General features: G+C 45.9%; 1 protein-coding gene across 5 annotated transcripts; it reads right to left on the minus strand.

Moving 5' to 3' along the window:
• Nucleotides 1-5,094: 5,094 nt before the first annotated feature.
• LOC309874934 (endonuclease domain-containing 1 protein-like) lies at nucleotides 5,095-12,859 on the minus strand. Of its 5 annotated transcripts, none has more exons than XM_082753747.1 (4): nucleotides 12,848-12,859; nucleotides 12,130-12,216; nucleotides 8,491-8,817; nucleotides 5,095-6,795 (listed from the first exon to the last, which is right to left on the minus strand). In XM_082753747.1, exons 3-4 carry the CDS (start codon nucleotides 8,779-8,781, stop codon nucleotides 6,250-6,252), a joined length of 837 nt encoding a protein of 278 aa, XP_082609873.1. In that variant the 5' UTR covers nucleotides 8,782-8,817; nucleotides 12,130-12,216; nucleotides 12,848-12,859; the 3' UTR covers nucleotides 5,095-6,249. The 5 variants fall into 5 exon arrangements, with proteins under 5 accessions (XP_082609873.1, XP_082609870.1, XP_082609871.1 ...); XM_082753744.1 differs by lacking the exon at nucleotides 12,848-12,859 and adding an exon at nucleotides 12,487-12,714 and having other exon boundaries at nucleotides 12,130-12,203; XM_082753745.1 differs by lacking the exon at nucleotides 12,848-12,859 and adding an exon at nucleotides 12,487-12,574.
• Nucleotides 12,860-13,642: the final 783 nt, after the last annotated feature.

A 13,642-nucleotide genomic window follows, 5' to 3' on the forward strand; every position in this document is an offset into this window, starting at 1 on the left:
AATCTGTCAGTAGCCAAGACACCCAGGGGTGTCAGAGACTGAGCCGAACCCCAGCCTCAAAGTCATCAAGACTTTCAGAACCTGTTAGTCACCTGTGTAAATGTATCAGTGAAAAAAACTGATTAAAATCATTGCCTACCACCCTAAGGCAGAATAATTTCTTAAGTTCAAATTTAAGTGTGATTTTTTTTTTTTTGTTGCAGTGACAAAAAAATTATTATTATAATAAATATTATGTTATGTGATAAACTACAATAATAAACTTATAAAAATTATATAAACTTATATATATTATATAAAACTATAATTATCAAAAATTACAATAATAAACTAATATTATAAAATAACAAGAGCTAGGGACCTTATGCACAGGTACTGTTCAGTGGCCAAAAATGGCCCATATCATAGACAACTGAGAAGATGCAAGGCAAGACTGAGAGTGCAAGGAGGCAGTGAAACAGTACAGATCCGCCTCTCAGTCACAGTCTTAACACTTCAGCCACCCACTCTTTCTAGATTTTTATGTTTTCTGTAGGAATAACAGTGTGGCAGGGCAAATATGTGCTCACCTGGGGGCTGTGAAGGCGTTTGAGCTAAGACTTGAGGACTCAGCAAGTGCCAGTTCCATCAGTCATCTCCAGGTTTCTAATTCTCTCTTTTCTCCTCCAGCCTTTCTGCAGGAGACACTCAGGGAAGACATCCCCTAGCTAGGTTTTATTTTTAGCACCCATACTAGATACGGTCCTTTCAGTGCAGAGCCCCCAGGGGTGTTGCCCCAACTAAGGGTAGGTCCCTGTAGGATGCAGCCCATGGCTTCAGGGCAGATCGGTGCTGCTACAGGGCTAATGCTTCTGCATAAATCATTTGAGCCACTTGCAAGACCCAAAACTGGGTCTTCTATCCTGTCAACACCCTAAACCTTCCCCTGCTTATCCTAAAAAAGCCCTTCAACCACCTGCTCTACATGCTGCTTGCACAAGTTGCATGCCAGGACCCAACTGTGCAATGCCCAAGAAGTCCTGATGGGATGAGGGCTCCCAGAACAATGCTCAGAGCCCAGTGATATTGGAGAGGCTCCAGGGGAGGTGGCATCATTGGTGTCCCCGGGAAGCCTCCCACGTCCTCAGGGAAGCTGGTCATGGTGCTACTGCAAGCTGACAAGAAAGTTGCTTTCACCCAGTGGGTCTAGGGCAGGAGGAGGGTATCAGAAACACCCTGCTTCAGCGTTTCCAGGTCAAAATTCTCAGAATTTCCATTTCAAGGGGAATTTGGAAACTTCTTGGGGTTTTGTTCTGATTCAGATTGAAACCACATTTTGAAATGACAAAATTTCCTGTGCACGAGTAGTCCTGTTTTCCAGCTCTCTTTGCTCAAAACCAAAAGTTTCTTACTCCTCTAATTCTTATTGTTTTTATACTGCTGAAACCCCCTATCCTCAACAAAGTTCTGATTAAGCACAGCATATGAGGAAAATAATAAAAATGAAGGTTTTTATGCTGTCTGTTTTAGCCTTAGGACACAGTATACAGTAAAAGAAAGATAATTCTTCTGTTTTCTTTTTATGGATGGGAAACTTCATAAATCAGCCTCAGTCCAAGACCAGAGCTCCATATATTCAGAGTGAGTTCTCAGAGCCTTGGAATTAAATTATTATTTACCATTTATGCAAGTAGCAATTTGTTAAAACAGGTCTTCAACTAAGAAAATGTGAGCAGGTTACTCAGGACAAGATTAGGCTCAGCTAACATAACTGCAGAAAGAGATGCCGTCATGCAATTTGTCAGAAACAGGGTGCAAATTTACATTATAAATACTGTACTTGCCAATGTGATACTTAGAAAGCAAACTTTACTTCATATTAGGAGACCTGAATATATTGCTCTCACTGATATCATCATGACATGCTAAAAAAAATCATTTTCAGCAGATATTCTGAGTGTTGTGCAGAATCACACAGACACAGCATAAAGCCTTTCAGCTTTTTTTTTTCCTCTTTTCTCTCTCTCTCTCTTTTTTTTTTTTTTTTTCCCCAGCTAAAAATTATAATTTCTTCTCAATTTTCCTTCCTGCTGAAGGCTTCCTCCAAGCCCAGTTTATCTGTCAGGTGTTTTCCTCTTCCTGATCTACAGTTTTGCTACCTCTGTGAAAATATATCCAAGCACCCAGTCATTTTCATTGTGCCACTCCCCTTTCATAAGCTTACATGAGACAGAGCTGTCTCAAGCCTTTAGTCCTTATACTCATGACACTGTTTCTCCAACACCATATTTTGCTCTAGGAGTTGCCAGCCATGCTTTAGCCCTTTGATTCAAGTAAAGGTACCAGAGATCAGACAGAAGGTGTTATAAAAATGCAAAGATCCACTTTTTTTTTTTTTTTTTTAACAATATTATTTCACGTTTGGATGAAGAGTCAAGAGGGAAAATAGTTTTCAAGACCCAAGCTTTTTTGGTGACCTTGCAACTATGCCTTACATGAAAAAATAGAGTTTAACAAACATTCAGTTTGTTAAAAAACAAATAATATCTAATAGCTCCTCGTAAGATAAAGCAGAAGCTAGGTAAATGGAAATGACATCCCTTTCCTTTTCGTAAGATCCATGTTTAACTGAAGTCAGGAAATTCCCAGTAGGACTTCCTATAAGATTCAGTTGCGTGGTGATAGATGGGACCCCATTTCTGCTTCTTGCTTTGGAGATGCTCAGAGACCACAGGTGCCATGGGAAAACCTCTCCTGTCTTGCCTTGGTACCTCCTGGTTGCCTCTTCCAAAAAGTGGAGACAAAACCTCCTCCACCAGTCCTCAGTGTGCTAAAAACCCAGCAGGATCCTTTTGGGTGGTTCCTGGCTGGGGACAAGGCTCAGCTTTAGCCAGGTTTGTGTAGGGGCAGAAATGTCTCCTGTGCCCACAGATCTGAACCACCAGGAGAGCAGCACCTGCAGCCTGGAACCCCTCAGATATTCACGAGGTACAAAAGCATCATTAATTTCATTTAACGTGGGAGGGACCAAGGTATGGGTTGTGCCTGCTGTCACAAGAGCCCAGCCACCTTGTGGCATGAGGTGTAGGCAACAGAAGCAGCTGAGATGCCCCACCTCTGAGCTCCTCACCTGCTAATTCACCCTTTTTCTGGTGCAGGCAGGACAGAGCAGCCTGCTCACCGTGCGGCTGTCTGCTCTCCTTCCTCCACCCACGCTACATGGGGGTGTTTGCAACCCAGCCATCACTGCACAAGGTAATGCCTCAGTCTAGACCACACAGGAAGCCTGTGGCAATGCCAGAAATAGTAAGTGACGCCGGGAATTTGGAGGAAAGCTGCTTCTGCTCCTGAGTCCTGCTGCCAGCCTGTCCTGTGCTTGCTCGGCCACTGTATGTACACGGAGAGGTGGCCTGGGAAGGACGCTTGGTCCTCTGTTGGCCAGAGGGGTTTCTCACAGACATGCAATGTGATGAGTGTGATTCCAGGCTGAACTAATTAAATGCTAGGCTTTTTTGTTCATCCGTTTGCTTGTTTTATGGGATGGGTAACACCTAGAGGCCCTCGAGCAGTGGCAGGACCTCTGGGTGAGCTGCTGGCAGAGCTGCGTGCCCCTTCAGATGCCCCAGAAGGTGATGCAACCAGCAATAGCTCTGAGCTACCAACACCCCTCTACAGCCCCCACTAATAACCACTTTTTCCTTCATGTCTAAAGTCCTGCTGACACCCAGATCTCCCCCCACAGACAGACAGACACAGAGCAGAGCAAGCTATGACGTTACCTTCCCAGCTCAGGGGGGCTGCATCTTCCCAGCAGGCACATGCATGGCTCACGGGGTGGCTTTGGGCTCTGTCCCTATGTCCCATTCACATCCAGGATCAGCAGAAACCAGAGGAAACTCCATAAGAAAGCTGCCTGGAGGCTGTTCCAGGAGCTGGGGGCCTTGGGGCTGGGGCAGCCCTCTGCTCAGCTTGCCCCTGATATCTGCTGGGAGACAGCCTCCAAGCTGATTCATTTACTCCTTTGGCTTCCAATGCATTTCATGTGCTCGCAGAGGAGGGGAGGGCATTTCTGGGTACCACTGGGGGAAACAGTCCTGGGGAGGAGAACCAGGGAGCTGGTGGAGGTGTGAGTCAGGGGGTGGCTTGGCTATGGGGAGCCGGGGGGATTCCAGCAGGGCCTGGAAAGCGGGGGTGGCTGGAGCGGTGAGGATGAGTGCGGTTTTCAGGCACGAGGAGGTGGGGTGAAAGAGTCAGAGGAGGCCCATGAGTAACTGCAGAGGGGGCTGCTGGGCTCCCTCAACCTGAAATAGCAGCGGCAGTTTCACCCTGTCGGTGGTTTCTGATGGTTTGAAATATTCAGGCAGGGGACCTGGGACCACACGGGACTATCAGGAAAGGGGAAAATATGAGCGGTGTCCCTGACTTTCCTCCTGACTTTGTCCTCCACAGATACTCTCCTACCTCACTGAGCAACACAGCTAGCAAAAAGTGAGTTATTATTGCTGCTTAACTTATTGTAAGTTGAGTTATTATTATTGCTGCTCTTGGTAAGGCAGGTGGAGATGACAGGAGCAGATGTCTATGATGCTACCTGGCACTGCACAAAGGTCTGGGGCTGGACCTGATCGCCTGCACTCAGGTGTCCAGAGCCACTGGAGATGCTTTTGAGGACCTGAACCCATCCTGACTGCTGGCCCGTGGTGGGTACAGATGTCCCCAGGACCCTGCAGCAGGTCATCCAGACCCACAGTATACCTCAAAGCATCTCAGCTGGCCCAGGATGCCTGTATTTATGTAGCTGAGCTGATCTCCTCTGCAACCAGAACTCCGAGGCCCAGGACCCATGGAGAATGATCCACCACGATGACACCATGATCTACCTCACGTGTGCAAGTTCATAGGAAAAGCATCAGGACTCTGATGGTAACACTTCCATAAGTGTTGCCACATCTTCAGATTGCATTTGGACAGCCTGCCTTTGGCAAGGAAGCCTTCTGCACTAGGGCATTACCAGGAGTGGAAATTTCAGTGGGAAGTAACTTTTGGTTTATATGTGACCATAAGATCCAGCACTGGAGCAAATAATTCATATTGTGAACTACTCCGAAACTAAATTATGTTCCATATATTGACTTTTTATACCAATGAACAGGTCTTACAAAGGAAAAAAAAAAAAAAAGTCAATTACATATAAATCTGTGGAAAAGGTTCAGAAGTAGAGCAGAAAATAAAGCTATCCCACCAATGTATCACCAAAATTTATCTTTGACTGCTCAAAGTCTGCTGTACATTTGCTCCTTGAGCCTGGTTGCCTGTTACCTCAGCACTTGTTCTCAAGATACGAGGTCCAAAAGCAAGCAAACAAAAATCTCCTAGTAAATTTACGTAAGCATGGCCTTCATGTTAGCTCAGGGTTAGGGAGCCTAATGATTCAATGCAGGTTATTTCCTTCCTTCTCCTTGTTTTACCTTATTGCAGACCTCCGAGGAGCTGGGATGTTCCTCCTACGCTAAGTTGCCTTCCTTCTTTCCACCTTCCTCTCTCCCTCTGTCCTTTGCTGATGTCCTTGGCTGTGTCAGTAGGATAATCCTTACAGACCAACAGCAATGCTTGGGCTCTTTGCTTGTTCCAGAATCAATCACAGCATCGCTGAATGGCTGAGGTTGGAAGGGACCTCTGGAGATCCTCTAGCCCAAACCCCTGCTCAAGTAGGGTTAGACAGAGCAGGTCATCCAGGACGGTGTCCAGCTGGGCTTTGAATATCCCCAGGGCTGGAGACTCCACAACCTCCCTGGGCTACCTGAGCCACCCTACCCTGAGATCTTTCCCAAAGAGGTGAGGGAGAAGTCAGCAGCATGCTATCAGTCATGCCAGATGAAAAAGGGAAGGAAATACATTCTGTATATGGGCATGGAGAAAAAGGAAAAAACAAACAAACAAACAAACAAAAAACACAAACAAGAAAAAAAAATAAAAGAAAAAACCTCTCTAGTCTTAGTGATAAGCTCCGATTTCCTTGCCAATGGGCTTTTATTCAGATTGCCCCTCCAGAGTTTCCAAAGACACTTCCATGAAAGTTTATTGCAAGGGTGGGCGGCGGAGTAGGAAACCAAACCAGGTGGAGGCTCTGCTGGCCTCTTCCTTTTTTTTTCAGAGAAGATGGTCCCAGAAACAAAGCTGGAAAACAGCTAGAGAAGGAAGGATGAATGGCACACAGTGCACACGGTGCTGCTAGTGGCTCCCTTTTACACCCAGGAGGTGCAACGAGGCTCATTCCCGCGGACAGTCGCTATCAAAGAGATAAACTTGGTCCCTCCCATAGAGCTGGGTCAACACCTCCTCCAGCTCCCCCAGTGTGAGCATATGGACCTCGTTCTTGTCATTCTCAGCAATGACCGCCCAAGATTTCCTGTGGTTGTTGTCCACCTCGCAGCAGGCACTCGACCAGATGTGGCTGGGCTTGTTGACCCTGCCCTTGGCGATGTAGTTGTTCCCAGGCACGGCGCCCACCACGATGTAGGTGGTGTTGCAGCTCTGCGTCCTCCTCATCATGATTTGCTGCTCATAGTTGTTCCAGGCTCCGCCGTTGAGTTTCTCGTCCTGGGGGATTATGTTGGTGAGGCTGAAGGTGGCCAGCCTGCTGATGGAGTCGGGGTGGTGGCCGCTGGGGTTCAGGTGGCCCCGGTTCAGACCCGTCAGGTTCTTGTAGTCCCGGAGGACAGCCTGGCTCTTGCCGAGCTGCTCTAAAGTGACGTTGAAATAATTCAAGAGGGTCCATTCTTTTTCCATCGTTTTGGGATAACTTAAGCCCATCAGCTTGAAAGGTAAAGAGGAAAGTGTGTTAGCATGGGAGATGGGAATAAAAGAGCAGGTTTCCGTGGAGTCTCTGAATGTCGAACACTCGTGGTTTTTTTTGTGTCATCTCAGTGTGTGAAAACCCAAATCAAAGAGAAATCTCAAAGCTGCCCCTCCCCGACAAATACAAGAGATTAAAGTAAAATAAAGCTCAAAATGTGGCTGCACTTGATCTGACTTGTGACCTTTGAAATCCAGCTAGCAGCAGGAACGTGGGCGGATGATGAGGCAGCGAGAGTTTTCCATTCTCCCAGGTTTGAGAGGTGACTTTGGCGAGACACATTTGTGACACATCTGGTTCCCTTTCCTCCCATCTCCTAACCCCACAGCTGCCCCAGGGCTCTCCCCAGCTCCTGCCACTCCCATTAATCATATCCAACCTTCATCACCTGCATCTAATCAACCTGTCACCAGCCCTGGCCTTTGCTCCGTTCAGCCCCATTTCCACAGCAGTTTTTCTCTGTCTCTATGTTTTTCGTGCCTTTTTTTTTTTAGTTCAATCTGTCAACACCCTTGTGTTTTACAGGCTTGGGGAAAACAACAGCACAGATGTCCTATTTAAGGCTTAGGTCTCTCGGGGAGTCCTTGCAGATGGACAGGATGGGAAGAGGATGAGGAGAGCCCATGGGACTCCCAGGGAAAGGTGAGGAGGACTCATTCCCTCTGATCTGCTCCGATTTTGCTCCCCATTTGGGAAGAAGCATGTATATGCTGCAGGCATACCACACTTCTGAAACACCAGTGTTTGCCTCCTCTAACCCCATGCCCAGGGAAATGGGTTGGGAAACCCATCCTAGAGGTGAGGTTTCCCAGGGAGGGCTACAGCTCATTACGAGGATGAAGCTTTTTGCTCTAATAACTAAGCAAAAATATCTCAGTGCAAGTGAGATCTGGTACCACTGTGCTAATAACGTTTCTCAGAGCTGAGCCATGCCAGGGAACACAGATGTTTTCCTTCTGCAGCATCACTGAAAATAAGTTGGAAATAATCAGCCTTTTAAGGCAGCTCACAATTCCCAAAGAGAGCTGGGAAACCCAAATACCAAAGGGCACCAAGCTGCAAAAGGTCTTTGAAGAAAGTTAGCCAAATCACAGATTTTGCAGATGGCCTGGGGTGATGGTCCAGGATGAAAAGAGAAATTTTTATCCCCTCTGAATATTGTCAGTGGCGCCATACCAAATTTATTGCTTGAGTTGCTATGGCCAACAAATGCAAATGCCTTTTATACATATATGTATATATATATATATATATATATATATATATACACAATCTATAACACCTTTCTTTCCATATTTAGGAAAACTTTTTGGCCTTCCTTTGGAACAGGACACATGGCCTTCTTCTGTGGCTCATTCCCATCGAATTTAGTTGCTGTTGGCCATCTCTTTGCCGTGGTTTGTTTTCCCACCCCAGCACAGGACAGGAAAGGGGGTGCATTACACAGTGTGATATCAGGTAATTTGTCTTTATGTTCCCCTAAGCTCAATGCTGAAAAATGGGCATTTTTAGGGCATGACTCATCTCAATCTCCTGATGACATCTCAAATTCATCAGAGGAATTGCACTGCGAGGGGACAGATAAGATGAATCCCATCCAGTTATGCCAGTTATGCTTTTAATGAGTTTGATGTGTGGAAAGAAAGGACACTCACCTGGGGCTCAACCAGCCACGTTTTAGGTCTTTTGCCGGGCCCAGGCTGGTACAAGTAAGCAGAGTACACGGGAATACGCCTGCTCCTGTCGTAAAGGGTGGCAAAGTAATACTGGTTCTCGTAGCGCTGGCAGATCCAGGCTGGGTTCTCCGGCTCCAGGGCATCATTTGGGGGGGTTTCCCGGAAGAAAAACTGGGGGCATGAGCTTTCAAAGGACGTCACCACCTCGCCACGTCCCAACCAAAGGCAGCTGGAGGAGATCTGCAGCAGAATCAGCAGCAGTGGTGGCATCGCGGGGAGGACTCCAAGGGATGGGCTCTTGCTCACCTGGAGGTCAAATGCAGACAAGATAAGAGAAAGCTCGTCAAACCTGGAGTCATTTTTGTCCTTGTGGGACATGGCTGGCAGAGAAGGTGCCTTTGAAAGATCAGGGAGAGAACATTTTCTCCTCTCTTGGATAGAGAAAAATCATCAGGGTGGAATGGTGGAATGGGTGGAATTTAGGATAGGTTTCAGTGCCTCGATGGGGCAGCAGCAGGAGATTTCAGCCCCTCTGAAGAGTGACCTGAACCCACCCCATGTCTCATCAGCTCATACAGCAAAGCTTTCTTGGCAAAACTAATGCTTCTGCTTGGATGATGATGATGATGATGATGATAATAATAATAATAATAATAACAATAATAATAATAAATTGGCCAAGCTGGTAACATAAGCATCTCCACAGATCAGCTGCTGGAGGATCCCTGCTGGATCACAGGGACATGAAGAGAGGTCCATGTTCAGCAGACACCAGCACCTGCCCCGAGGCATGGTGCTGGGCCAGGGACCTTCCTTCCAGCCAACCCATTTGGCCAAGAGCTCAGTGGGAAGGCTGAGTCCCAAATCAAAGTCCTGAATCTCAGCATTTTGGGTCTTTTTTATGTATGTATTTTTGGTTGGTTGTTTTCCCACTTAAATCAGATGTATAACCCCAAATGGTCCAGCCTGGGGTCCTGGCTCTCAGGCAGCTGACACTGGGCAATATGCATCCTCCTTGCGTGTGGGGGGAGTCCAGCCCCAAAAATGAGCTCACAGACAAACATTTGGATGCAGAGAAAGGACTCAGAGGCTGGTAGCAGCAAATGTAGCAACACCAATATCGAGGGGCAGCTCTTCCCATGATTGCACAAAATTTCTACCCATTCGCATCTTCAGCTTTTCTGGTTATTTTTTCCTGTACTGCAAAAGGAGCTGGCACAGGAATTTCTATTTCTTGTCCAGAAATAGCCCTATTTCATCTTTCTCAGGTGTTGATGTGAAAGTTGGCAGTCAGCAAGATCTTTCTGTTTGGAGAGAACTGCTCCAAATTTTCCTGCGATGCAGGATGCTTTATCTTCTCTCAGCTGCACACAGGCTTTGGGATAGCAGTGATATTTCCATTTTCATTGCTAGACGTTCAACTGAGTGGTTTTAAAATAATTAGCATTTGAAATAAGGCTGATAGGAGAGGCAGCTGAAAAGATTCACGGGAGTGAAAGCTGCTGTTGCCTCTGAAACACAAAGCCCACCTTTGGCTGGGGAAGTGTCTGAGCTGCTGGAGGCTGGGAAAGTCACCTTGCACATTGCCCTTTTTGTATTATCTCCCCTGACCCTCCTGTATTAATTTCCATTGGATTCAGGAGATTGAACTGGAGATACCCTTGGTCTGACACAAGGCATCAGGTCCTTTATCTCTTTACTAGCACTGGATCAGGAACACGGTGACAGCAAGCTGAAAACTACGAGTGAACCACAAGAGGTGATTCATTCCAGTACTCTCTAGAGCACGACAGTAGTTGACCCATCTCAGGCAGGAAAGGTGCATCTATTGCACCACCCCCTCCACAAGCTTTATATATATATGTACATATATAAATATACACACAAAAAACTGATTTCATTTCAGATATATAGAAACCAACCTACCGTGTGAAAGAGCAGTGCATAGATATGTTTATTCACGTGATTCTGCTTGCAGCCCCAGAGCAGCAGAGGATTTTCAAATGCCCCTGCTACAGCCTGAAACTGGCTGTGGCTGGGGGGTGGTTTATATACGATCTCCAGGAAAGGAAATTTGGTGATAATTCTGTTTTACTGGATTATTTGAGTAGGATTTAGAGTGAAGTCTCCCTGGGGTGGAGCCAGGACCAGTGTTGCAGATGTGTTTTTCCAGAGGTCTTTTTCCAGGTCATGGGCAGAATAAGCTCCCTCCTCTCATTCAACAGTTTGGTGTGAATTTTCCAGGTGATTTGGCGACTGAAACTTACAGGTTCATTATGCAAGGTGTTTTGTGGCATTTCTGATAACCTTGAGTCGAGCCTTTCCTATGGCTGTGAGCCAGACTCTGTCCGTGAGCCAAAATAAGGTCTTGAATCTACTTTTTTCCTGAAATTGCATGTCAAAGAGGGTATGAACCCAAAGCCAGCTCCCATCTGCTTGGTTCATGCTGTAATCAGCTGGCAGTAATTCAGAGATAAGGAATGCTCCCAGATCAGGTGTACCTGGCTGCTCCAGCCATCCTCAGGTCAGGAGGAGACTCTGCAACCAGTATCTTCAGTGCATCTCCTACAGCTTTGGTCCAACAGCTCTGGGACATAATTTTAGCATTATTGCTTCAGGCCCAATGGAGCCGGGTGGGTTAGCTGAAAAGATGTGCCCTGTTCAGCCCAGGTCTTGCTGCTTCATTCCAGTGCACAAAATAACCTTGGGGCATGTGAAAATTCACACAAAACGTGATAACCCCGTCTTTGGAAGATAATAATAGCATTAATAAATGCTATAGTGATGATGATAGCATGATGATGGTCATCATCAAGATGAATAATTAAAAAAGAACACACTGGAATCTGTTTTCATACAACTAAACAACTGAGTTAACCATTGGGCACCTTCTTGTGCATCCATTCCCAAGGCTTCCTCCACTTATTGTTTCCCCGGGTTATCTTAGATCAGTTCCAACATGTGGCTGGGGCAGTAGGTGAGTTGCAGAGACAAAACCTCTTCCAAGTGTCCCACCAGGCTTTGGTGTCTTTTCCAGAGAGGTGACACGCTGCCAGCCTCAGCAAGGGCTGCAGCTCGAATGTGATCCAAGGGATTGGCTTCTGGCAATGCCAGTCCAGAGTGGATTGACTCATTCCCTTTGGGAATAATGTTCCTTCTTCAAGGTTTTGCTCTGAGCATAGCCAAAAGTGATATATATATATATATATATATATATATATATATATATATATATATATATATTTTTTTTTTTTTTTTCCCAGATCCCACTTGATTTCATTATTTCTTCAAAGACCAAGGTTTAGTTCACACAGTGACAAGTTTCCACCTTCCTCCAATCTCTGTGGCTTTTAAGTACATCACTCATATTCTCCAGATTTTTACTGTCTACTTTTCTATGCTCGATTTTCTTTCCTGGGCTGTTCCTCCTCCCCTTGTCCTCTGTAATATAAAACATTAAATCCCTGCCAAGTATACACCTGTGTAAATTCTAATTTTTTCCTATGGAGGAGGTTAGAAACTGCAGCCCACCCTTTGTCCGATGTACTTATTCTGAAGCTTAAGGAAATAATTTAAAAGAAATACGTCAGTCAGCGATGAGGAAGGAGCAGGACTTACCTTGAAGCAGTATCTCAGGTGAACTGTCACCTTGTTCTTCCCCCTTGAGAAACAGCAACGTGTCGTGAGTCCCACTGCAATAAATACCTGTGGTGGTGTTACCTTGCTAGGCAGCTGAACTCCACCACAGCCGCTCTCTCACTCTTCAGAAGAGGAGGGGAAGAAGTAAAGGAAAGAACAACTCATGGGTTGAGATAAGGACAATTTAATTAAAGGGAAAAATAATTACTAAAAATAAAGATTACTATTAATTGAATGATTTAAGTAAAGGGGAAAAGTGGAAAGGGGAAAAGGGAGGGGGAAAGGGAAAAACAAAACAAGTAAAGGCTGTGTGGAAGTGCAGAGGAAAAAAATTACTCTCTGCTTTCCACAAATGAGCGATGCTTGACCATGCCCTTGAAGCAGGGCCTCAAAGCACGTAGCCAGTGTTTGGGAGGAGGACTGACGTTTTCACAACGAGAGCCCAATCCTCCTCTTGTTTTTCTTTTTCCACTTTTTATTGCTGAGTGTGACATCATATGTTACGGAATATCCCTTTGGTTGGTTTCGGTCAGCTGCCCTAGTGATGTTCCTTTCTCACTTTTTTTTTGCCCACCCCCTAGGAGGGTTAGGGAGGGAAAGTTAACATCCCAGTTGCTGCAGGGAAAGTTAACATCCCAGCCAGACCCAGTGCAACCCAGTCATAAATCTTCCCCTTTTTATAGAAAGTGAAGCTTACCGAAAAATGTAATTATTCCAGGGAGATTTGCTCATGCCTGCCCAGAAATGGGACAAGTGCAATTTTCTATTTCCTCATAATTTCTCCCAAGTTTGCTGACTGGAATCACATGTCACAAACAGACTGTGATTGGTGACTTCCCTCCCCATTTCCTCATTTCTTGTGGGGCTCTGTTTTCAGCCGACGGCCTTTGGGGACGTTAGATGTCACAGCCTGTCTGAGCACACACAGGTGCCCTGCTCTCCTACAGCCTCTCAGAACACAGTTAATATGGTCAGGGCAGGCATTTTCCTTTCCCTGACTGTAAAGGTTTTGTAACAGCATTGCCAATGCCATCCTATAGATTTTGGGGGGCATATAACTGCCTCGTTCTTTATTCATTTACATTTTCTAGATACAGAAAGAGCATTTTAAAATTATATCTCACTGGACAGGTCCTCTCCCATGTCTGCACCAATACATGAACCATGAACACCTTCTCCTTTAGTACAGTGCTTATCAGATCCAAATCCCCTGTTATACAACACAGCCGATACCAAAATTGTCCCTTCCAGGGAGAGTAAGTATGGAGAGAATTGCAAATTGCTCTGCTTGCTGCTTTAGACCACTGCTGAGCCCATGTTCAAGCAACATCCCAACCTGCACGGAGCAGAGGCTTGGTGGAAACAAGAGTTCTTCCACTGGGAGTCAATAAAAGGGGTTTGGGGGGATGGATGCAGATGCTGCACGCCTCCGAAATCAGCGAGAACGACAAGAGTTAACTCCCATGGTCTCTCAAAGGACAGCTGAAGGGAA

The sequence above is a fragment of the Aythya marila genome, assembly GCF_965140915.1.
Source record: "Aythya marila genome assembly, chromosome: 1".
NCBI classification, from domain to species: domain Eukaryota; kingdom Metazoa; phylum Chordata; class Aves; order Anseriformes; family Anatidae; genus Aythya; species Aythya marila.